Here is a 24,398-nt window from a genome sequence, read left to right as displayed (position 1 = left end):
TTATATACCAATACAGATGAAACAATCTAATGTCTTGGGTTTGCTTCAAAGTAATATGAGAGGGAATGGAGAGGTAGTCTGTCAATGAAAGAAGGCTATGAGTTGATATTGTTTAAACTGGGTGATGGGTAGATAGGAGTCCTTTACAATATATTTTCTGGTTGTTGTTCAGTTGCTAAGTTGTGTCTGACTCTTTTGCAACCTCATGGGCTGTAGCCTGCCAGTCTCCTGAGATTTCCCAGGCAAGAATACTGGAGTGGGTTGCCATTTCCTTCTCTAGGGGATCTTGCCGACCTAAGGATGGAACTCATGTCCCGTGCATTGACAGGTGGATTCTTTACCACTGAGCCACCAGGGAAGCCCACTATTTTCTTTAGCTTTGTATATATTTACATTTTTCCATAATAAGAAACAAACACAACCTTTGCTAGTTTATCATAATCTCCCTAATGCCCAGAGTAGTACTAGGCATATAGAAGGAATTCAATAAATATATATTTGTTGTACAGCAAAAACCAACACAGTATTGTAAAGCAATTATCCTCCAATTAAAAATAAATTTACAAAAAGAAGAGAGAACATTCTCCAACACATTTTTAAGTTTTAAAATGTTTCATCTGACCCCAATTAAACAAATGTTAATTATATGTATATAAACTATAGAATATGTTCTTTATTGCATATAATAATAAAGGCTTGTCTTGATCTATAAAAATTCATATTTATTTAATACTGATTGCATAATCAGTTAGGAGAGTGAAGGTATATTTTCAAGATAAATGTTAACCATTTACTGCTAATTGTTGAAATCTAAATTTTAAGTTCCAAGGGAGATTTTATAAAGAGTATCCCCTTCCAGGTTTTGCATCTGAGAATGTTTAATTGTGGGAATATAAAAAACTAAACTTAAGAGCAATTTTTAAAAATCCACCAGGGGGCTTCACTGGTGATCAGTGTTTAAGACTCTAAGCTTTCCATGTGGGGGGCACAGGTTCGATTCCTGATCAGGGAACTAAGATCCCACATGCCATGTAGCATGGCCAATAAATAAATAAAATTTTAAAAATATACATGTGGTTTAATTTCTTATCTCTTTTTTTACCAAATCATGATAATTAACTATCATCTCCTATACTACTACTACAATTGTGTAGCAAATCTGGAAAGGAAATACAAAAGTCTAAAAAGCTACAGTGTAGAGATCACTGATGTGTAATATATTGCCCATAGGAAGAGAATGTGATTGTTGAGGAAAATTTGCAATACTACACAATTAATCAGATTAATATAGAAATAAATTGTAATAGAAGTTGGATTACACATATGGGGATGTGCTCAATTAAGGTCACTTGCATAGTCAGCCCATATTTATCAACTGTTTACTGTGCTGGATACTGGGAACAAAGACCATCTGCTGGGGCTTCCCTGGTGACTCAGTGGTGAGGATTCTGCTTGCCAGTGCAGGAGACAGGGGTTCAATCCCTGGTCCAGGAAGATCCCACAGGCTTTGGAGCAGATAAGCCCATGTGCCACAACTGTTGAGCCTGTGCTCTAGAGCCCATGCTCAACAACAAGAGAAGCCACTGCAATGAGAAGCCTGGGCACTGCGACTAGAGAGTATCCCCTACTCACTGCAACTAGAGAATGCCTGCAGAGAAACAAAGTTACAAACAAAAATGCTTAAAAAAAGAGACCATCTGCCTTCAAGGACCTCAGGGACTGTGATGATTAATTTAAGGTGTCAACTTGACTGGCCACTTGACTGGCATGCCCAGTTTAAGCATTATTTCTGGGTTTGTGTAAGAGTGTTACTGAATGAGATTAGCATTTGAATCGATGAACTCTAGATTACTTTAAAGTAAATTTCAGTTCAGTTCAGTTCAGTTCAGTCGCTCAGTCATGTCCTACTCTTTGCGATGCCATGAATCGCAGCACGCCAGGCCTCCCTGTCCATCACCAACTCCCAGAGTTCACTGAGACTCACATCCATTGAGTCAGTGATGCCATCCAGCCATCTCATCCTCTGCCGTCCCCTTCTCCTCCTGCCCCCAATCCCTCCCAGCATCAGAGTCTTTTCCAATGAGTCAACTCTTCGCATGAGGTGGCCAAAGTACTGGAGTTTCAGCTTTAGCATCATTCCTTCCAAAGAAATCTCAGGGCTGAAAATCTTGCAAAACGTCTGCCAGGAAGGGCCAACCTGTGGAAAGGGGTGTGTTAATCTCTTCTTTTTCGGTAACCATTCACAGGTGGGCAGGGTCAGATTATCTCTTCATGGGCTGAACAAAGGTACTTTAGTTTAACAGTTCCCAGAGGGGCAGGATCCTTTGTGGCAGGCCATTATGTTTTTCTCTGCAACATTATCATAGCATTGTGCTCTCAATCACCCAAGCCTAACACCTTAATCTTTTTCCTTCCCGCCCCCTTTTTAACCGCATAGCCAATTAGTTACCAAGCCCTGTTGTTCTGCCTCTGAAAATTCTCTCACATCTGTGTTCTGCTACCCACAATTGTTGGCCTATTCCAGAACTATTCATCTCTCTGCAGTCCCATTGCAATAGCCTGCCAATTAACCCCCCGTCTGTGATCATATATCCTTTATTCTGTCCCCAGAGTTTTGTTTCATAAAACATGGGATTGATCATGTTTCTAATCTGCTGAAAGCCTCTGGTGGTTCTCTATTATATAAAGTTATGATCCCTAAAGCTGGCTGAGTGAGCATCACAATCACCCCAAGAACTTTTAAAATTAAAAAATACTGGCCATAGGGAAGGTAGACCTTCTCCTATGGAATCTTCTGGTGACAACTTCCTGCAATGGAAGTTCACCCACAAAATTCCCTCTGAGCTTTTAATTCAGTTGGATATGACTATTGGTTGGAGGAACCACTAACTTAACAGATAAAGTCTAAACTCTTGGATAGAGGAATCAATCAATCTCTCTAGCTTTTCCCCATAATATTGTCTTTTCCTCATCATTCCTTTTTGGTGTCCCATTCACTCTTCCCTTTAGACACACAAGACCAGCCTGTGCTTCCCCATACTAATGTGTTTACTGATGTTCCTCTGCCTGGAAGGCCCCTCCTCTCCATCTCTGCAGAATAAAACTTCCCTATTAAGGCTCATTCAAATACCTGTTCCTCTAGGAAAACTGTCCAAATTGTCCTGATCTCTCTCTCTCTTTTTGTTCTCATAGCATTCTCTACTTCCTCAGGGAAGCCTTCCTAAACTATATTCTCTCATAGTTATTGGTGTTTTGATTTATACGACAGTACTTAAAGTACTTAATAGTAATACATTTATTTATGAGGTTTAAGAAAACATCTTTGTCTCCTACTATACTGGAAGTGCCTTGAAGGCAACAGTCATATTTGTTATCATGTACTGATGGTACCTAATATAGATGTTCCATAACATTTGTCGACTGGGAGGGGAATTAATGTTTTTGGAATGATCACATATTCTGTTTTGTTGTGTGTGCAATTATATCTCTATATATTCCCTTATTAGGTCACAGGCTTTTTGAAGGGAAAGATAAAAGTTATCTTTGTACTATATCCCTAATCCTCACCTTGATCTGTGGCTGGTAGCTAAGATGGTAAAGAATCTGCCGGAAATGCAGTGTTGTAGCCACGCATTCCAGGAAACAAACTCACTCAGAAGGACAATGCAGATAGTGGAGTGCAGTTTATTACACCGGCAGGCCCAAGGCAGAGTCTCCTCTTAGCTAAGGACCCTGACCAGCTTTTGTGAAAATCTTTTATACCCCATGTGTACGTGTCTGAACCCACCACTCCAAATTCCTTGAAACTTACATAAACCAAGGAAAATACAATCCCAATAACCCCATCATTCACGTGCTATGTGCTCACGTGCTCAAACAGTCAAACAATTAGCCAGTAATCAATAAACCCGAGGTTATACTCCGATAGATACAGAAAAACTTATGGCCTGTCTGGAGGAAGGGGTGATTAAGTGTATGTTTTTTCTTAGGTGATGAGTAACCTATATACGATCTTCAAGGTTCCCGTCTTGAGGGGGTCTTATCCTTCGGTTGCTGTTTTCATAGGCACTAAATACAGAGTTCAGAGTCCATTGGAAAGGTGGCTGAGCATGAACAGGCCTAAGATGGAGTCCAGGCCCTATGAATTCCTTCTTCAGTGGGAGACCTGGGTTCGATCTCTGGGTTGAGAAGGTCTCCTGGAGGAGGGCATGGCAACCTACTCCAGTATTCTTGCCTGGAAAATCTCACGGATAGAGGCGCCTGGCGGGCTACGGTCCATGGGGTCACAAAGAGTAGGACATGATTGAGCTACTAAGCGTAGCACAGCACAGTATCCCAGGAGAATATAGATTCCAAAAGAGCCATGACTTTTTATTTTGTCATGTCCCCAGGGTCTAGAGTAGTGCTTGGCCCCTGGCATTTGCTTAGGAAATGCTTTTTGGATGATTGATTATAATTATCAGATGGCTCCTTCTCCTATAGTTCCTAGTGGTACTACTAATATTCTTCATTTTATTCCTAGATTTCTCTTCTCCAATTGAGATATAGTTCCTGTTTGAATGTACTAAAGTGTGACTTGAAGCAAGGTAAGATTCTCCCTGATAATTTCCTTTCTGATTCCACTGTTTATCAAATATCTACCCAGGACCTACTACATATCAGACACTGTGGGAGGACTGGCAAGCCCAAAGCAAAGTGTAGCCCCAGTCTGGTTAGAGGGAGAGGTGAACACAGGGAGACAGATGATAGTGACATGGAAAAGTTACTCTGGGAGCGCCCCACAGTGGACAGGCCAGACTGGCATCTGGAGAAAGTGATTTCTGAGCTGAGTCTGAAAGGACGAATAGAAGTTAATCTGGAGAATATGCCAACCAAAGGAAATAGCTTAAAAGGCACACCGGTGGGAGAGTGTGATTTAAATTCAGTGTGACTGAAATGCACTGCGCTCTTGACCAAACATTGAGAGGTGCAAAAAGAAATGTAAATCATGAAGAGCTTTAGTGCCACACTCAGTGAATTGTCTTGAAAGTATCGGGCAGTTTTAAACAGAACAGTGATTGGATCTGGCAGCTTAGTAGGATGGAATGGATTGGGCAAATCTATAGGCAGAGAGCAGTTAGAAGGCGATTAGGGTAATCAAAACAAGGAAGAAGGAGAAAGAAAGCAAGATTAATGAAAATAGAAAGATGATAGATTCCAAGCATATTTATAAAATACATACTCAACGAACACTTACGTCTAGAAAATTAGTTTTAGAAATAATGGCATGGGTGCTTAAAGGTCAATAAAGATGTTTATTATATCATATTTCTGCAACAGTTAAAAATTGGAAACATTATGTGCAATCAACATGAGATTAATTAAATTAGGATCTAATTTATCTAAGCATGCAAACTTTAAAAAGAATGATGTATAAAGGGAAAAATATTAACTACAAACAAATTGTAGGGCTTCCCTGGTGGCTCAATGGTAAAGACTCCACCTTAAAAAAAAAAAAAAAGAATCCGCCTGCCAATGCAGGACATGGGTTTGATCCCTGGTCCAGGCAGACCCTACATGGTATGGAGCACCTAATCCTGCGCGCCACAACTATTGAGCCTGAGCCCACAAGTCACAGCTATTGAGCCTATGTGCTGCGCCTACTGAAGCCCACATTCCCTAGAAGCTGTTCTCTGGAACAAGAGAAGCTACCGCAATGAGAAACCCATGCCCCACAACTGGAGTTTCCCCACTTGCCATAGCTAGAGAAAAGCCCTTGCAGTAAGGAAGACCTACAACAGCCAAAAATAAATCAATAAAATAAAATAAAATAACAAACTGTAGATAGTATGTAATGTCGCATTTTCATTTAAGTGTGTCTAACACATGTGTATTGTGTATTGGTATAGGCATTGAAAACAATTTCTGAAAGGATTTATGTAAAACCTGTCTACCATGTTTGTCTTTGGGGAATAGGGTCAGGGTGATGGGTTTTCGCTTCCTAATTTCTAAACCTGTGTTTTCATTTTTTTTAAATTGGATGCAACATGTGAGCCTGAATAGAAAACATTTTCTTTTTATATAAAGGACATTTGTGGGACAGTGGGTGAAATTTGACTAAGGTTTCTAGATTAGATAACTGTACCATATCAATGTTAATTTTTTGATTTTGATAATGGTATTGAGTTTATGGGAGAGAATGTCCTTGTTTATGGGAAACACGCACTGTATTATATCTGATCCTGTCATAGTTAGGAGCTATTGTCAAATTCAAGGTCATTAAGATTTGCCCCTATTGCTTCTTCTAAGAATTTTATGCTTTTTCCTCTTACATTTAGGTCTTTGATCCATTTTTAGTTAATTTTTGTATATAGTATAAGTAAGGGTCGAGCGTTATTCTTTTTCATGTGGATATACAGTTTTCTTTGCAGTTTGTTGAAGAGATTATTCTTCCCCCAATGGAATGGTCTTGACATCCTTGTTGAACATCAGTTGACCATAGATATGAGAGTTTATTTCTGGATTTTCAATTCTACTCCATTGGAGTAACCTTATGTAGCACCACATTGTTTTGATGATGGTAGTTTTGCTCTTTAAAAAAAAATAATTAGTTAAAACTGGGTCTTTGTTGCTGCATGCAGGCTTTCTCTAGCTGCAGCAACCAGGGACTACTCTGTAGTTGTAGTGCACAGGTTTCTCATTGTGATAGCTTCTCTTGTTGTGAAGCATGGGCTCAGTAGTTGTGGCTCAAGGGCTTAATTGCCCTGCTGCAAGTGGGATTCTAGTTTCCAGACCAGGGATCGAACCTGTGTCCCCTGCACTGTCAGGCAGATTCTTAAACACTGAATCACCAGTGGTGATTATACTATAACTTTATATAGTATGTTTTAAGTTTGGAAAAGAGAAGCTAAAGGCAAAGAAGAAAAGGAAATATATACCCATTTGAATGCAGAGTTCCAAAGAATAGCAAGGAGAGTAAGAAAGCCTTCCTCAGCAGTCAATGAAAAGAAATAGAGGAAAACAATAGAATGGGAAAGACTAGAGATCTCTTCAAGCAAATTAGAGATACCAACAGAATATTTCATGCAAGAATGGGCACAATAAAGGACAGAAATGGTATGGACCTAACAGAAGCAAAGGATATTAAGAGATGGCGAGAATACACAGAACTGTACAAAAAAGATCTTCATGACCCAAATAACCACGATGGTGTGATCAGTCACGCAGAGCTAGACACCCTGGAATGCAAAGTCAAATAGGCCTTAGGAAGCATCACTATGAACAAAGCTAGTAGAGTTGATGGAATTCCAGTTGAGTTATTTCAATTCCTGAAAGATGATGCTGGGAAAGTGCTGCACTCAATATGCCAGCAAATTTGGAAAACTCAGTAGTGGCCACAGGACTGGAAAAGGTCAGTTTTCATTCCAGTCCCTAAGAAGGCAATGTCAAAGAATGTTCAACTTCTGCACAATTGCACTCATCTCACGTGCTAGCAAGTAATGCTCAAAATTCTCCAAGCCAAGCTTCAACAGTACGTGAACCATGAACTTCCAGATGTTCAAGCTGGATTTAGAAAAGGCAGAGGAACCAGAGGTCAAATTGCCAACATCCATTGGATCATAGAAAAAGGAAGAGAATTCCAGAAAAACATCTACTTCTGCTTTATTGACTATGCCAAAGCCTTTGACTGTGTAGATCACAACAAACTGTGGAAAATTCTTCAAGAGATGGGAATACCAGACCACCTGACCTGCCTCCTGAAAAATCTTTATGCAAGTCAAAGCAACAGTTAGAACCAGACATGGAACAGTAGACTGGTTCCAAATCAGGAAAACAGTATGTCAAGGCTGTATATTGTCACCATTCTTATTTGACTTATATGCAGAGTACATCATGCAAAATGCTGGGCTGGATGAAGCACAAGCTGGAATCAAGATTGCCAGGAGAAATATCAATAATGTCAGATATGCAGATGACACTATCCTTATGGCAGGAAGTGAAGAGGAACTAAAGAGCCTCTTGATGAAATGAAAGAGGAGAGTGAAAAAGCTGGCTTAAAACTCAACATTCAACAAACTAAGATTATGGCATCTGGGCTCATCACTTCATGGCAAATAGATGGGGAAGCAGTGGGAACAGTGGCTGATTTTCAGTGGCTGACTTTATTTTTTTGGACTCCAAAATCACTGCAGATGGTGACTGCAGCCGTGAAATTAAAAGATGCTTACTCCTTGGAAGAAAAGCCATGACCAACCTAGACAGCATATTTAAAAGCAGAGACATTACTTTGCCAACAAAGGTCTGTCTAGTCGAAGCTATGGTTTTTCCATCCATGTTTGGATGTGAGAGGTGGACAACAAGGAAAGCTGAGTGCTGAAGAACTGATGCTTTTGAACTGTGGTGTTGGAGAAGACTCTTGAGAGTCCCTTGGACAGCAAGGAGATCAAACCAGTCAATCCTAAAGGAAATCAGTCCTGAATATTCATTGGAAGAAATTATGCTGAAGCTGAAATTCCAATACTTTGGCCACCTGATGCGAAGAGCTGGAAAAGACCCTGATGCTGGGAAAGATTGAAGGCAAGAGGAGAAGGGGACAACAGAGGATGAGATGGTTGGATGGTGTCACTGACTCGATGGACATGAGTTTGAGCAAGCTCTGGGAGTTGGTGATAGATAGGGAAGCCTGGCATGCTACAGTCCATGGGGTCACAAAGAGTCGACACAACTGAGCGACTGAACTGAAATTTGGAAACTGTGAGTCTTTCAATTTTATTCTTCTTTTTCAAGATGGTTTTGGCTATTCTGGATCCTTTGAAATTCCATATGAATTTTTGAATGTGTTTTTCAATTTCTGCAAGAAGCACCATTGGAATTTTCAAAGGGATTGCACTGGTCTGTATATCACTTTGGGTAATATTAGCAACAATATTTAGTAGTTTTCCATACATAAGTCTTTCATCTCTTTGTTTAAATTTTTTGTTTTGTTTTGTTTTCTTCCCAGTTTCTTTTTTTTTTCCCCAGTTTCTTTTTTAAATTAATTAAATTATTTTTTTACTTTATTTTACTTTACAATACTGTATTGGTTTTGCTATACATCAACATGAATCTGCCATGGGTGTACATGAGTTCCCAGTCCCAAACCCCCCTCCCACCTCCCTCTCCTTGTTTAAACTTAAGTATTCTTTTCCTTTTGATGCTTCTGTAAATGGAACTGTTTTCTTATAGATAACTTATTTTTGACAAAGGCAGTTTAGTTGAGAAAAGATCTTTTCCAACAAGTGGTGCTGGAACTACTGTATATCCACATGTGGAAACCAAAAACCAAAAACACAAGGACTGTAATGCATACCTCAAATCATGTAGAAAAACTAACTCAAAATCAGTCATAGTCTTAAACATAAATACAAGTCTAGATTTCTAGAATTTCAGAAGAAAATGTGGGAGGAAATCCTTGTGACCTCCAGTTAGGCAAAGACTTCTTAGATATGACACCAAAAGCATGCTCATTAAAGGACCAACTGATAAATGAGACTTCACCAAAAATAAAAATTTGCTCTTCAAGGGGAATTGCCTGGTGAACCAGTGGCTAGGACTTGGTGCTTTCACTGCCATGACTGCATGGCATGGCCAAAAAAAAAAACAACAGAAAAAAAACAAACAGTCCCTGTCCCGCCCCACCCTCACTCTTTAAAGATTACTATTAAAAGATTGACGACACAAGCCACAGATTGGACATGTATTATTTGATAGAGAAATTTCTTCAGAATATATGAAAAACTCTCAAAGTTCAAAATATGAAAAAAAAACACCCCAACCTAGTTAAGAATGGTTAAACAAAGATTTTAACAGACACGTCACACACACTTGGGCTTCCTGGTAGCTCAGTAAAGAATCTGCCTGCAATGTGGGTGACCTGGATTCAATTCCTGGGTTGGGAAGATCCCCTGGAGAGAGGAATGGCAACCCATTCCAGTATTCTTGCCTGGAAAAATCCGAAGAATACAGGAGCCTGGCAGGCTACAGTTTATGCAGTTGCAAAGAGTTGGACACAACTGAGCGACTAACACTCACGCACATTCATTTAAATATAAGCACACAAATATATGTTCATCATCATTAGTCATCAGGGAAAAAGCAATTAACACACAATGAGATACTAGTACACAGCTATTAGAATTAATAGTAAAAAGACTGAACATTCTGTGCCAGCAGTAACGTGAAGAACCTGAAACTCTCATACTTTGCTTGTGGGAATGGAAAATGGTACAATCACTTTGGAAAAGTTTGGCGTCTTCTTTAAAAGTCAAACATGTATCCAACATAGCTACTATATGATCTAGCCAGGGAAAAGAGGGCATATGTCCAAACAAAGACTTGAATATGAACATTTATAGCAGCTTTACTATAGCCTCAAACTGGAAACAATTCAAATGTTCATGAACAGATGAATGCACAAATTGTGGCATTTACATATTAAAGTGCTTCCCTGGTTGACTCATCCTTAAGATTCTTCAAAGAATCTGCCTGCAATGTAGGAGACACAGGTTCAATCGCTGAGTCAGGAAGATCCCTGGAGAAAGAAATAGCACCCCACTCCAGTATTCTTGCTTGGAAAATCCCATGGACAGAGGAGCCTGATGGGCTACAGTCCATGGGGTTGCAAGAGTCGGACACGACTGAGCAGCTAAAACCACCACTGCCACGTATGATAAAATACTACTCAGCTACAAAAACGAAAGAATTATTGACACATGCAAGAACATGGATGGATCTCAAAATCCTTATGTTGAATGAAAGAAGCTCAACAAAAAGTACATATGATTTCTGTATGTAAAGTTCCTGAAAATACAGACTAATCCGTAGTGACAGAAAGTGCCTGTGTTACCTGGAGAGAGAAATGTGGAGGAGGATTGGGAGAGATGGTTAACAAAGAAGCATGAAGAAACTTTGGGGCATGATGGATATCTTCACTATCTTTAATGCAGTGATGCCTTCAAGGCTTTATAATATGTCAAAACTTATCAAATTATACATTTTAAGTATATACAGTGGGTCAGGAAGATCCGCTGGAGAAGGGATAGACTACCCACTCCAGTATCCTTGGGCTTCCCTTGTGGTAAAGAATCCGCCTGCAGAGAGTATTGAGTAGAAGGGCCAAGCTCTGTGTCTTGTATTCCCAGATGAGTGATGTAGAAGCTGGTGGTGCCACTGTCTTTCCTGATCTGGGGGCTGCAATTTGGCCTAAGAAGGGCACAGCTATATTCTGGTACAACCTCCTGAGGAATGGGGAAGGTGACTACCGAACAAGACATGCTGCTTGCCCCGTGCTTGTAGGCTGCAAGTGGGTCTCCAATAAGTGGTTCCACGAACAAGGACAGGAATTCTTGAGGCCGTGTGGATCGACAGAAGTTGACTGACATCATTTTCTGCCCTTCGCTTTCCTGGCCCCACGGTCCGTGTTGTCTTCAAGTTCAGTGTGACAGACTCCTGTCTATGTTCCAGTCCCATCAGGCGGGTCTCTGGAGGCGTGAATGTTTTGTGTGGAGTAGAGAGTGGACTAGGGAAGGTCCTGGATGACCTGGGTCCCAGCCTCTCTGGCCAGCCCATGCTATCTCTGGACGCTTGGGTAGGGTTGGAGCAGAGTCTGGAGGTCTGCACCTAGCAAGGTACTTTTGTACCTCAGATGCTTTAGGTGTGAGATGTTTCAGTGAACTGAAGTTCTGACACCTTGTTTACATGCGTGTTTTTATGGAATTTCTATTAATGTGGCTTTAACCAAAAATAAAATGTCCCTGCCAGAAGCCTTAAAAAAAAAAAAAGAATCCGCCTGCAATGCGGGAGACCTGGGTTCAATCTCTGGGTTGGGAAGATCCCCTGGAGAAGGGAAAGGCTACCCAGTCCAGTATTCTGGCCTGGAGAATTCCATGACTCTATAAATGGCAACCCACTCCAGTGTTCTTGCCTGGAGAATCCCAGGGACAGGGGAGCCTGATGGGCTACTGTCTATGGGGTCGCACAGAGTCGGACACAACTGAAGCAACTTAGCAGCAGCAGCAGCAGCAGCATAGTCCATGTGGTTGCAAAGAGTCGGACACGACTGAGCAACTTTCACTTCACTTCACATGTCAATTCTACATCAGTAAACTTTTTTAAAAAGCTACCAATCTGATGTATAGTTAGGTTCATTTGTTTTAGTCCTCAAATTTTAGGAGTTGCTTTTTAATTTTATTTTTGAATATGTAAAATAATTACATTTCTATAGACAAAATTATATAACCAGTTAAATTCAGGGATACATTCCTTTCATATTTTCACTTCTACAATGTTCCCTTCCTATCTCCATAGGTAACTTTTTCTCTTTGTAATTTCTGTTTTATCATCTAGAGTTGCTTTTTGATATGCATTTATACTCCCCCATCTTTTGGCCATGTTTTGGCCACAACATGTGAGATCCTAGTTCCCCCACCAGGGATTGAACTGGTGCTCTCTGCAGTAGAAGCTCTGGACTGCTAGGTCAGTCCTCTTTCCAAAACAAAGAATTGCACATTATGTAACCTATACCTTCTATTTTCATTTAACAATAAATTCTGGAAATTGCTGAGTATTCTTCTTTGAAAAAATTCTGTTATTTATTTATGGCTGCCTTAGGTCTTTGCTGCTTTGCTTGGGCTTTCTCTAGTTGCTGAGAATGGAGACTACTCTCTAGTTGTTGTGCATGGCCTTCTCATTGCAGTGGCTTCTGCTGTGTCAGAGCACAGGCTCTAGGAGTACAGGATTCAGTAGCTGCAGCGCGTGGGCTCGGTAGTTGTGCTTTGCAGGCTCTGGAACACAGGCTCAGTAGTAGTTGTGGTGCATGGGCTCAGTTGCTCCATAGCATGTGGAATCTTCCCAGACCAGGCATTGAACCCATGTCCCCTGCACTGGCAGGTGGATTCTTATCCACTGTGCCACCGGGGATGTCTCTCCTTTCTTTCTTTCTTTTTTTAAGAAATATTTATTTACTTATTTGGCTGTGCTGGGTCTTAGTTGCGGCATGTGGGATTTAGTTCCCTGACCAAGGATTGAACCCAGGCCCCCTGCATTGGGAGCCCAGAGTCTTAACTACTGGATCACCAGCAAAGTTCCTCTCATTTCTTTTTATATGTGCATAATACTCAACTGTGATTTGTCACTGATAAATGTTTGCTATTATAAGTACTAATACAAGAAAATAACCTTGTTCATAAGTGATCTTATATTTTTGCCAGTGCATCTTTGAAATCCTAGAAATGGAATTGCTGGGTTAAAGATAAATATATTTGTAACTTTCCTAGATAATGTGACGTTCACTACAGAGTGGTTGTTGTATTTGGTAACCTCATCAGCAATATATGAGTGTCTGTTGCCCCCTAACCTTGCCAAATGAATATGCTATGAAATACTTGGGTCTGCCAGTCTGATAGATGAAAAGTGGTAGTTTGCTGATCCCACTAAAAGTGAGGTTGAATATCTTTTAATATGTTCAAGGGCTATTAATTTTTTTTCTATGAACTGTTTATGCGTTTTGCTCAACTTTCTATTGTTGTTGGTTTTCTCTTTTTAGAAGTTCTTTGTATAGTAAAGTTATTAACCCTTTGTGATTTAAGTTGTCACAATTTGTCACTTAGGTTTTCACTTCATCTATAGTGGGCTTTCTCTGTACATATGTGTGAGAGAGAAAACTTTGGACTCTTTCTCCAGAGGGTGTTCTTTTATTTTTATGTTGCCAAGTTTATCAATCTTTTCTTTTATTGCTTCTAGACTTTTGGGTCATAGCAAGAGTTCCTCCAATCCTCAGTTGTAAGAGTAGTCGCCATGTTTTCTTTCAGTAGTTATATGTTTCAGTTTACATTTATTTATTTATTTATTTTTTACTTCAGACTGCACTCTATTTTGATAAATATTACCTTTTACATGCACATCACCTCAGAAACAATTACATATATATTTTTAACATAGCATTCTAGGCCATAAAATAGAGTCAAAATAATTAACCTTCAGTGCATGACTAACTCATGATAGACCAGTTGACATAATTAAGCTAATCAATTAAAGATTTACCTAATGCTTAGTTCAGAATCATTATTAGACTTTTGAAAATGTGTTTTTAAAAAGGGAATAGATAATTAACACTATTAATTCACTTTCTTCTGGAGCCTCAATATGAGAAAACTTGTATTTTAAAGCTAGAAAAAACGATCTAACCAAAAGTGTCATAATTTTATGTATGTTTATATTCTCAATGCTTTCAAAGCCCAATTGTGATTTTTTAAAAAGAAATTAAACAACATGCTTTCATTGAGAGAATTTTTAAAATCTTTACAATTCAAGCTAATGAAATATTTTATTGTATATAATAAAAGTGTTTTTAAAAAAACATTTCCAGGCCCAGACATCCACAGGAGTATGTGAGGAAAGGATTCCACTGGAGTATAATAAGCAATAACTGAATTCAATGAAACCACAAATCCACCCTCCCTACAGTAAATACTAACATTTACCACAGGCTTGAAATTCCTGTAGCATCAGTAAATGTATTTTTTAAAATATTACAAACATGCTTACGATGCACAGGAGGATGGGAAAATTCAGACTTCACTGTACACCATATGTTCCCAGCTTCTCTAATTCACAACTAGTAAAGAATCACAAACATTCAAAGAAAGTATTTTAAAATAGTATATGATTCACTGGTAAGTGATTTTCATACTCAAATAAATAGGAAAATTTTCATTTTAACGTCACGTTGAATTTCAGTACTTTTCACTCCAAGAAAAAAATAAACTGAGACGTGGTCATGAGTTTAGGATTATATATATTACAATTTGCCTTATAATACATTTGTGGCTTTATGATAAAAATAACTCAGGGACATATGGAATCCAAGCTAATCTGCATAACTGTCACAAGAAAAAAAAAGCATTTAAATGCATTTCTGAAATAAGAATTTTCACTTAATTCAGAATCTCAAAACAGCATTAGACCTTGGCCTTGTTTAAAAAAAGTTCAGTTAAACACTAAGCTGGCTAAATAACCTTCTTGAAAGGCTTAAACATAATTGATATAGAAAATGCTTTCCCTCTAATCTCAATCTTACATAAATGAAAGAGGTGAGGGGCGGGGGAAGGTAGACAATTTCTTTAGCAGCATATATGGCTAAATCCATCAACCACCTTAAACTAGAATGTCCATTATTGACCCCAACAGTTACCCACTTCATAGACCAAAAGACAACAACTTTAGGGTTACGGTAAGTAAAACATTTTTGAAACAGTTCAAAAACTTTTGACATTAAACTAGAGGAATCATGTCTTCATTGTAAGACAGAAAGACAACAGAAAGTAAAAGACATTTAAACTAAACTGATTTTCAATCTTCTCTGAATAAAAGAAATTTAAAAAATGGTTGAATAGCTAAGCTTTGTGCTCTAACCAAACTAATTAATTACAGTGATTTTAAATGGCAACGGCCCTCTGACTGGGTAGCTTGACAGTTTTGAATACTTTTGCAATGATTTTTTTTTTTAAATGCAAAGACACTAAAATGATCCGGTCATGCAATGTTCATCTAATGCATTCTGCATCTCTTTTCCAATCTTGTAACTAAGGATCTTGTTCCAGTCAATCTTAGTGCGTGTAACTGGCAACTGCCGACGTAAGGCTTTGAAAGTAATGTCTGACATCGTCTGGTAATTCTCACTGATGGCAGTCTGGTATTCATTTTCTGTAGCCTCTACAATCTTTATAAATTCTTTTGCTGTTTGCACCTCATTAGACACTGTTAGGGAATCTTGTATATCTTTATGACTCACTAGTTGAACATTACCATCTTCATAATAATGAACCTGAATTTTCAAGATGCCAACCACCTGAGTGGTTGAAGGAGTGATTGTAAACTTCCACTCTGACCTCCAACGACCATTCCAAAAGTTTTTTGCTTGAAACTGATGGCTTTCTATGCATGCAATAATGGTTTGCTGTCCATCTATATTTTTACCATATTCAGTGCAGACTCCATTCGGATAATGTTCTTTTACATAAGCTCGTAGAGCAGTTTCTACTGAAGTTCTCCGTGATTCAATTGCACTTTCTGCTTCATATGGTCTTGGATCAGTTGCTGTCTTTCTTAAGTGACCAAATTTGAAAGAGATTCTGTTTTTTGGATCCAAAAACTTTCCATTTCCCAAGTCACCATGTTCTGTTATCAGTACCTGATCTTCATAACCTTCAATTTTTACTGGGGTAAACTGGTCCAAGTTATATTGTGCAAATACATGGGCTGCTCCTTCCCTGAGAAGATTATCATTATGAAGTAGTAACCGAACACCATTAAACACTTCATTAAATTCTCCAGGAGGAGCATGAATGATGAACTTGGCTGCTATGCGCACCTTCTCTTCATCAGACAACTGCTCCTCCAGATCCGCTATTTTTCTTCTGGCGATAAACCGCCTCAGTTTACACTTAGATTTCTGATCCATTTGAAATTTATCTTGGTGTGCTTGCTTCGGCAGCACATATACTAAAATTGGAACGATATGGAGAAGATTAGCATGGTCCCTGCGAAAGGATGACACGCAAATTCATGAAGTGTTCCATATTAAAAAAAAAAAAAGAAATTTATCTTGGTGAACAATGTGAGATACGGACCCAGTTTGATATTTTTCCAAATGGCTATCCAATTGTCTCAAGTCTTTTTTAAAAAAACTCAATCCTGGGAATTTTCTGGGGGTCCAGAGGTTAGGACTCAGCCTGCACTACTGCCAGGGCCATGGGTTCCATCCGTGGTCAGGGAATTAAGATCCCACATCCCACTGGTGGTGCAACAGGGCCAAAACAAAAACAAAAACAAAAAACCCCTCAATCCCACCCCATTCCCGTTGAATTCCTCACTTTTATCACAAAATAATAATTTCAAATGTACATGGTTTTATTTCTGGACTTCCTATTCTTTTTTTTGTTGGTCTGTATGTTATCCATGTACCAAGAGCACAATTTTTTAATTATAGAGACTTTATAGTATGTTTTAATATTAGATGTGGCTAGCTTCCCCCAGACATGACGCTAAAAGATTTTCAGGGTGTTCCTGGATGCTCTTGTCTGTTTGGCTATTTTCTAGATGAAATTTATAATCAATTTGTTTAATTCTAGAAAGGCGACATTTTTGGACCATGTTGTTAAATTTATAATTAGTTTAGGGAGAACTGACATCACTACGATGTTGACTCTTCCTATCCACCATGACTTTTTTTTTTCCCCACCATGACTTTTATGTTTTTCAATAAATGGTTTAAAGATTTCTTCATATATATGGTTACGCTATTCCTAGGTATTACCCTTTTTTGTTTCTATTTTAAATAGTTATCTGTTACATCTTCTACCTAGCTATTATTTGAATATGGAAAGGTTATTGTATTTCATTTTGTTAATTTTATAACTTGTTACTATACTAAATTTTCTTATTATTTACAGTAGTTTCTCCGTTGATTCTTTTGAATTTTTCAACATACAATGATATAATCTGCTAAAAGAGGTACTTTTATCCTTTTAAATTAGTGTTCTGATACCATGTAAAATGCTAGTGATAGCTCATTCCTGACTAGCAATAATGCCTGTAATGTTTCCTCATTTAAAAAACATACTGGATTTTGCATACACATGCACACACACACATCTTTTAATCCCGTTAAGGAAATATCCATTGACTCTTACTTCACTGAAATTTTAAATCAGAAATGGATATGAATTATGACAAACTCGTTGTTGGCAACTGTGGAGATAAGCATATGACATTTCTTCTTAGAAATATTACTATAATAAGTTACACTAATAGATTTTTTAATATTGAATTATCCTTTTTTTTGGTAATGAACATCACTTGGTTGTACTTTTTAAAATGTACTCTATTTTCTATCTTATTTAAGATTTTTGAATCAATATTCACAGGTGAGATTGTTATATGGTTTTCTTGTGTATATGCGTGCAATCTTTATCATTTGTTTACTAAGTTCATTTCATAAGATGTTTTTAAAAGTTTTATCCTTTTTCTATGACCCAGAACGTGTAAGCAGAATTAAGATTATATTTAGGAAAACTATGCAATGGTTTGAGTTATGGGCTGAACTAACCACTTTTTATTGGAACATCTTTTTAACCTGAAACAACAACTAACAAACTATACTTACTCAGATTTGGGCACTTGGTAGAACTTTTCTCAAAAATATACAAACTGAGTTTGTCACTTCAAGGAAAACAGGTGACTTAGTATAATACTTATTGCCAATGATAAAACTCAAACTTTCAGATGAAAATAAAAATTTTGAGAAACTTGTATCTGTAACCGTGTGCCTGACTAGTTCCCAATACTCAAAGATTTTTCTGGTGAGATTGGTAGTGATAGTAACAAAGGTGACTTTAAAATATTATAAAATGAGTGTGTCAATATTTAATATTGTTTCATGAAATGTGTCAATGTGTATCACTCAGTGAACTAGTATTTTCCAAATGACCAATTTGGTCTAAATGTAAAACGTGACAAGTTCATTGATACAGTGCTGCTAGCTTTTGACAAACTTCCACTTCTTAAATTTTGGTGTAGTGTCAAAGAAAAATATTAACAAAATCTAAATAGGTGAATATCAGACTCATTGGAAAAGATCCTGATGCTGGGAAAGATTGAAGGCAAAAGGGGAAAAGGGCGGCAGAGAATGAGATGGCTGGATAGCATCACTGACTCAATGGCTATGAACTTGGGCAAATTCTGGGAGATAGCGGAGGACAGGGAGACTTGGCTTGCTGAGATCCATGGGCTCACAGAGTTGGACAGCACTTAGAGACTGAACAATAGGCTCTAGGGAAATACCACTCTCTTTTCCAGCTACATACTTGAGTAAGTCCAGATCTTTACACGCTGCAACCAAAACAGTATACTGCAACAAAGTGATTGCAGAAGTACATGTGTGAATCCAGCTGCTTTCTATTAGGTCAGATTGTGTGTGTGTGTGTGTGTGTGTGTGTGTGTGTGTGTGTATGCACACATGCATGCTCAGTTGTGTCCAAGGCTTTGCAACCCCGTGGGGTATAGCCCACCAGGCTCCTCTCTCCATGGACTTTTCCAGACAAGAAATACTGGAGTGGGTTGCCATTTCCTTCTCCAGGGGATCTTTCTGACCATGGGATTGAACCCACATCTCCTGCATCTTCTGCGGATTCTTTACCACTGAGCTAGCTACCTGGGAAGGCCAGGTTAGATAGTGTTGTTGTTCAGTCGCTGGATCCTGACTGATTCTTTGCCATCCCATGGACTTCAGCACACTAGGCCTCCCTGGCGTCATTAGATGCCTGGTCAGATAGTAAGAGATTATAAAATGGTAAAATAAAAGTGATGCCACTCTTCTCACTAAATTGTATTTATTTTGGAACATATAGTTATATTTCACAGGTTGTGTTACCACTTAATGGGTTTACTATTGTTGTTTTCAAGTAAATTAATAAATATTTTTAACTTTCAGTTTTAATTGCTAATATGGTGAATATTGATAGATACAATCCACAGAAACCAAAACTTGGTAGGGAGGGAGTCTTCAGTATATATATATATATTTTTGCCACAGCATGTGGGATAGATGATCTTACTTCCCCAACCAGGGATCAAACCTGTATCCCAGCAGTGGAAGCGCAGAGTCCTCACCACTGGACCACTGGGGAATTCCTTTCAATACTTCTTAAAAGTTAAAAGAGTTCTGAGACCAAGAAGTTTGCAACTCAGTACTTGTTGACTTCCTCAAGAAAATTTCATGTTCACATTTTTTGGGGGGCCAGCTACTTTTATAACTGAACAGAGCCATAAAATTATTGGATCATATTTTCTTTTTGAAAACCTTAAAATGCATCTTCATTGTTTCTAGCATAAAATAATTCTGTAAAGAAGTCTGATGCCAATCTACTTTTCTTTTCCTTATAAATGGCTAGTATTTGTTGTCTGGATGCTCAAAGGGGTTTTCCTTTTTTCCCCTTATCTTTAAAGACTAATAATTTTATAGCTTTACTAGAAAATGTTTTGGTTTTGACTGTTCTGGGTCAGTTTTCTCCTTTGCAATAAGTATGTAGACTTAGTTCTTATTCAGGAAAATTTTCTCAAAATTTTGTTTTAAATATTTGTTCTGATACATTGCTCTGGTTTTCCTTGCGGGGATAAATGTGTGTGTAAAATAGGAAAACCGTTCTCTTTTCAGCGTTATTTCTGAAAAAAATTTTTTTTAATTTCCTTGATACTGGTTAGTTCTCATTTAATATACAACAGTACTCTATACAAATCACTTTTTAGCTTTTCTATTTCTGGTTTACACTGTTCTTTAAAAGCATTTATTATTTTATTTCACTGAAAAATAAAGTGAAAAAAGAGAGGAGAAAAAAAATTACGTTAAAGTTTTCATCAGCTTTGTGACCACATTTTTCTAGTGTGTTACGTCTACTTGAATATTATTAGGTTTGTTTTCACCTTTTTGTTTCCACAGTAGCACGTATGGGATTCGACCATATTTCTTATCTTTTCCGAATTTTAAATGAGGTAGATTTTCCCGGAATCTACTTTCGTCTCTCGGGCCCCGCCCACTCCCGGGCCCCGCCCACGCCTCTCACACACCGTCGAGGGACACGCCCAGCTGCTTGTCTCTCTCTGGTGCCAGACTCGCTCTATTTTTTCCCGCCATTTCCAGCTCGTCTTGAGAGCAGGTTGGTTTCGGTGAGATCCGAGGCCTTCCGGGATCACTGCGGTCAAACAGGTAGGGAATATAGTTTTAAAAGAGCTACTGGTAAATTTGAGCCTTTGCCAAATCTCCATCGCCCTTAGAAATAGGGCGAGTCTTACCCTCACAAACCCTGTTAACGGCTCTTCTTTGAAAGAGTTCATTTGGTCAACCCATTTGATTAAAATTCTTCTTGCTCCGCCTAACTGGGAGCGTTATAACTGGGACCTTTCCAGTAGTTCTTTAGACTCACTTCTGGGAGAAGTTAGTGTATCTGTGAGCAACAAATAGAAATCTGAAGCTCGTGCCTCTGTGTAATGTCTTTGCGTTGAAACGTTTGCATGCTCAGTCGCTTCAGTCGTGTCTGACTGTGACCGGATGGACTGTAGCTCGCCAGGCTCCTCTGTCCAAGGGTTTCTCCAGGCAAGCATACTGGAGTGGTTTGTCGTGCCCTCCTCCAGAGGATCTCCTCCACCCAGGGATCGAACCGGTGTCTCTTTACAGATCCTGCATTGGCAGTCGGATTCTTTACCACCAGCGCCATCTGGGAAGCCCTATTGAAACATTTATTCAGTGTTTTTGTCTTGAATTTTGCCTTTGTGTGACAAAAATGTTAAAGTGTGGCGCAAAGTAGCCAACATCCTTTGAACAAATGTCTCCATAAACGATTTTAAAACGTTTTTAAAGAAAAAACTTAAGTGGGGAAAAAAATTTACCTTCTCTTTTGGTTTTTCCCCCAATTTAATTTTAAACTAAAATCAAACCTATTTCATTCTTGTAGTATATTCATGAAATTAAACATAAATTCATTAAATATATGAACTAATGACAGCTCAGTATGTATCAGTTCTGTATTTTTAATGTCAGTTTCTTCATTTCAAATCTTGCTGTTCAGTGAATATCAAATGCATCTTTTAAAAAAGGATGGGATTGGACAAAATGCTAAATGAATCTTAAGATCACTTTTAGATCTGTGATTCTGAGGTTCTGTGGAGTAGAAGAAAATGTAAACAAGCTGAGACATCATTCAGAAACCATGTTTCTCTTAGATAAAATGTGTCCCAAGTGGTTGATATGTGATCTGTATTTTGTCCACTACCTCCTCCTTGCTCCATCTTGCTGTATCACTGGAAACTATTAGGAAATGATGGTCCTTTTTTTTTTTAAAGATTGTTTTTTCTAATTACAAATTAATACCTGAATTAATACAGAAAACTTAGAAAACAAAACAGTGTAAAGACAGCATATACGCACAAATATCCATAATCTCCCCATTCAAAAAAAAATCATCACTGTCCTGTTACTTTTCTGAATATGTATACTTTTTAGAAAATGGCATTGCATACTCTGCAGTCTGCTTTTTTACAGTTGAGAGATATATGTACTTTCTTACAACCAATTGAAATACTCCACAAAAATATGCCTGTATTCCAATAAGTTAGCAGAAGCTAAGCAAGCATTATTAAGTAGATTTTGGAACAGCTATAATTATGTTATAGTAAATATAAATATGTTATGCCCAGAGTTGTTCTCTCTCTTTGTTGCAGAATGGATTGGTTTCACTGCAACCGATGTTTCAGAAAAGATGGGGCCCATTTCTTTGTCACCAACTGTGGCCATATTTTCTGTAAAAGATGTGTGATTCTGGGTGAGTAACTTAACTGTTTTCAGATTCAGACAAAAATGTTTTAAACTTAGAAATAATGATTAGCCGTTTCTCTGTGTAACTTGGAATAAATATCACTTAGGAGGTCAAATGTGCTGTGAGTATAATAGGAAACTGTTGATTATGAAAATTGGAGGAATCCATTAACAAAGAATGATTTAGCAAATGGAATATCTATTATTTGAACATCAAAAGGTTGCTTGTTCGTGTTCTGAAGCCTGTAGCAGGGAAAGCCACAAAATTATCACACTGACTAGAGAAAAGAGAGAAGAATAAAAATGATGACTAGAAACTGGGAAAGTGGTTGATAACAAGAGCCATTTCTAATGGAAAGTGGTATAGTCTGTCAAGTTAATTTGTTTAGAAATATTGACGATGATGATAGTGGTGGGTAATACCTTTGTGGTTTTCACGTGTCCTGATTTTGTTGGAAGGAAAGTTATGACCAACGTAGATAACATATTCAAAAGCAGAGACATTACTTTTCCAACAAAGGTCTGTCTAGTCAAGGCTATGGTTTTTCCAGCGGTCGTGCATGGATGTGAGAGTTGGACTGTGAAGAAAGCTGAGCGCCGAAGAATTGATGCTTTTGAACTGTGGTGTTGGAGAAGACTCTTGAGAGTCCCTTGGACTGCAAGGAGATCCAACCAGTCCATTCTAAAGGAGATCAGTCCTGGGTGTTCTTTGGAAGGACTGACGCTAAAGCTGAAACTCCAGTACTTTGGCCACCTCACACGAAGAGTTGACTCATTGGAAAAGACTCTGATGCTGGGAGGGATTGGGGGCAGGTGGAGAAGGGGACGACCTAGGATGAGATGGCTGGATGGCATCACTGACTTGATGGACGTGAGTTTGAGTGAACTCCAGGAGATGGTGATGGACAGGGAGGCCTGGCATGCTGCAGTCCACGGCGTCGCAAAGAGTTGGACACGACTGAGCGACTGAACTGAACTGAACTGATTTTATATATCCTTAACACAACCCCAGGAGGTAATTATTAGTAGACTCACTTTACAAATAGCTGATTCAAAGAGGTGATTTGACCAAGTTCTTGTAACTGTTAAATCTTAGAAGTGGGACTTTAAGATATGTCTTTTTTTTTTTTTTTTTAGTGCTAAAATACTTACAAGGTATGTATTCTGTATGTATGTATTCTGGGTACGCAGGTCCAGAAGAGGGACTTAGGATGCTTTGATCAGGGAAAATTTCATGGAAGAAGTGCCACTTTGATAAAGTTTTGAGTAATAAATTGGAATCTGCCAAGTGAATTAGGCAGGGAAGATCATTCTAGTTTAAAAGAACATCATGTATAAAGGTATATAGCATCATAAAACTTAGTACAGGAAAGTACACATGGTTGGGATTGGTAGAACATAAAAGAATAAGATGAGAAATGTGAGAGATGAGGCTAGAGAGGTAGGCAGTGGCCAGATGATGGAAGGCTCTATCTACCGGGCTAAAGAACCTGAACTTTCTCCTGCAGGTGATGGAGAGCTGTGGAAGTTTCTTTGTTTTGTCTTTTTCTTAAATAGAAGGATGGTTTGGATGTGCTAGCCGATTCTGGCAATAATACAGGAGGAAGACCAAGAAAACTTTATCCCCAAGGAAAAAGAGTCAAGTTAGCTCACCTCTGGAGAAGCTTTTTTGAGGTGTGAATCTCATGACCCTTTTAAGTTCTCTGCTAATGTGACAAAGCTATTACTATGCTAACAGCAGCTTACTTTGGAGCAGTTTGTCTCAGTGAAGCACATAGTCATATGATGTTTTCTCCTGACATGGCATTTATCTTAATCAATAACCAGCACCACTACTAAAAATTCAGCGTCAAAGGAAAATTAGGAATTTTAATTCTCAAATCTTTCATGTTGAGTTAATTAGACAATAAGGGTAGGAGAGCTCCAAAATTATATCCAGGAATACTAGCAAAGTGCAAAGAGGGCAGGAATAATTGGAGAATTTCTTCAGGTACCCAATGTGTGCCTACTGTCA

At 38.4% G+C, this 24,398-nt stretch overlaps 2 protein-coding genes and 1 non-coding gene across 17 annotated transcripts in view; 2 read left to right on the top strand and 1 right to left on the bottom strand.

The window, feature by feature from the left end:
- RNF212B (ring finger protein 212B) overlaps positions 1 to 24,398 on the top strand; it is a 60,254-nt gene that overhangs the window by 5,890 nt on the left and 29,966 nt on the right. For 6 of the 15 annotated variants that reach the window (XM_069597735.1, XM_069597733.1, XM_069597731.1 and 3 more), the window contains exons 2-3: positions 4,523 to 4,586; positions 22,291 to 22,391. In XM_069597735.1, the coding sequence (XP_069453836.1) occupies positions 22,292 to 22,391 (100 nt within the window). In that variant the 5' untranslated portion in view covers positions 4,523 to 4,586; position 22,291. Of the gene's footprint in view, positions 1 to 4,522; positions 4,587 to 20,512; positions 20,780 to 22,290; positions 22,392 to 22,935; positions 23,400 to 23,892; positions 24,059 to 24,398 lie in introns of those variants that run through there. The other 9 variants (XM_069597741.1, XM_069597738.1, XM_069597732.1 and 6 more) reach the window with 6 other exon arrangements.
- LOC138444047 (F-actin-capping protein subunit alpha-2-like) lies at positions 15,462 to 16,477 on the bottom strand. Its single transcript, XM_069597385.2, has one exon. The coding sequence runs from the start codon at positions 16,475 to 16,477 to the stop codon at positions 15,536 to 15,538; it is 942 nt and encodes a 313-aa protein (XP_069453486.1). The 3' UTR covers positions 15,462 to 15,535.
- LOC138444525 (U6 spliceosomal RNA) lies at positions 16,495 to 16,601 on the top strand. Its single transcript, XR_011258542.1, has one exon. It is a non-coding gene; the product is annotated as a U6 spliceosomal RNA (small nuclear RNA).

The sequence above is a fragment of the Ovis canadensis genome, chromosome 7 (genome assembly GCF_042477335.2).
Source record: "Ovis canadensis isolate MfBH-ARS-UI-01 breed Bighorn chromosome 7, ARS-UI_OviCan_v2, whole genome shotgun sequence".
NCBI lineage: Eukaryota > Metazoa > Chordata > Mammalia > Artiodactyla > Bovidae > Ovis > Ovis canadensis.
This window is presented reverse-complemented; position numbering and strand designations above follow the sequence as displayed.

Excerpts from the sequence above, each read along its gene's own strand:
- LOC138444047 (XM_069597385.2), bottom strand. The coding sequence starts at position 16,477 with ATGGATCAGAAATCTAAGTGTAAACTGAGGCGGTTTATCGCCAGAAGA.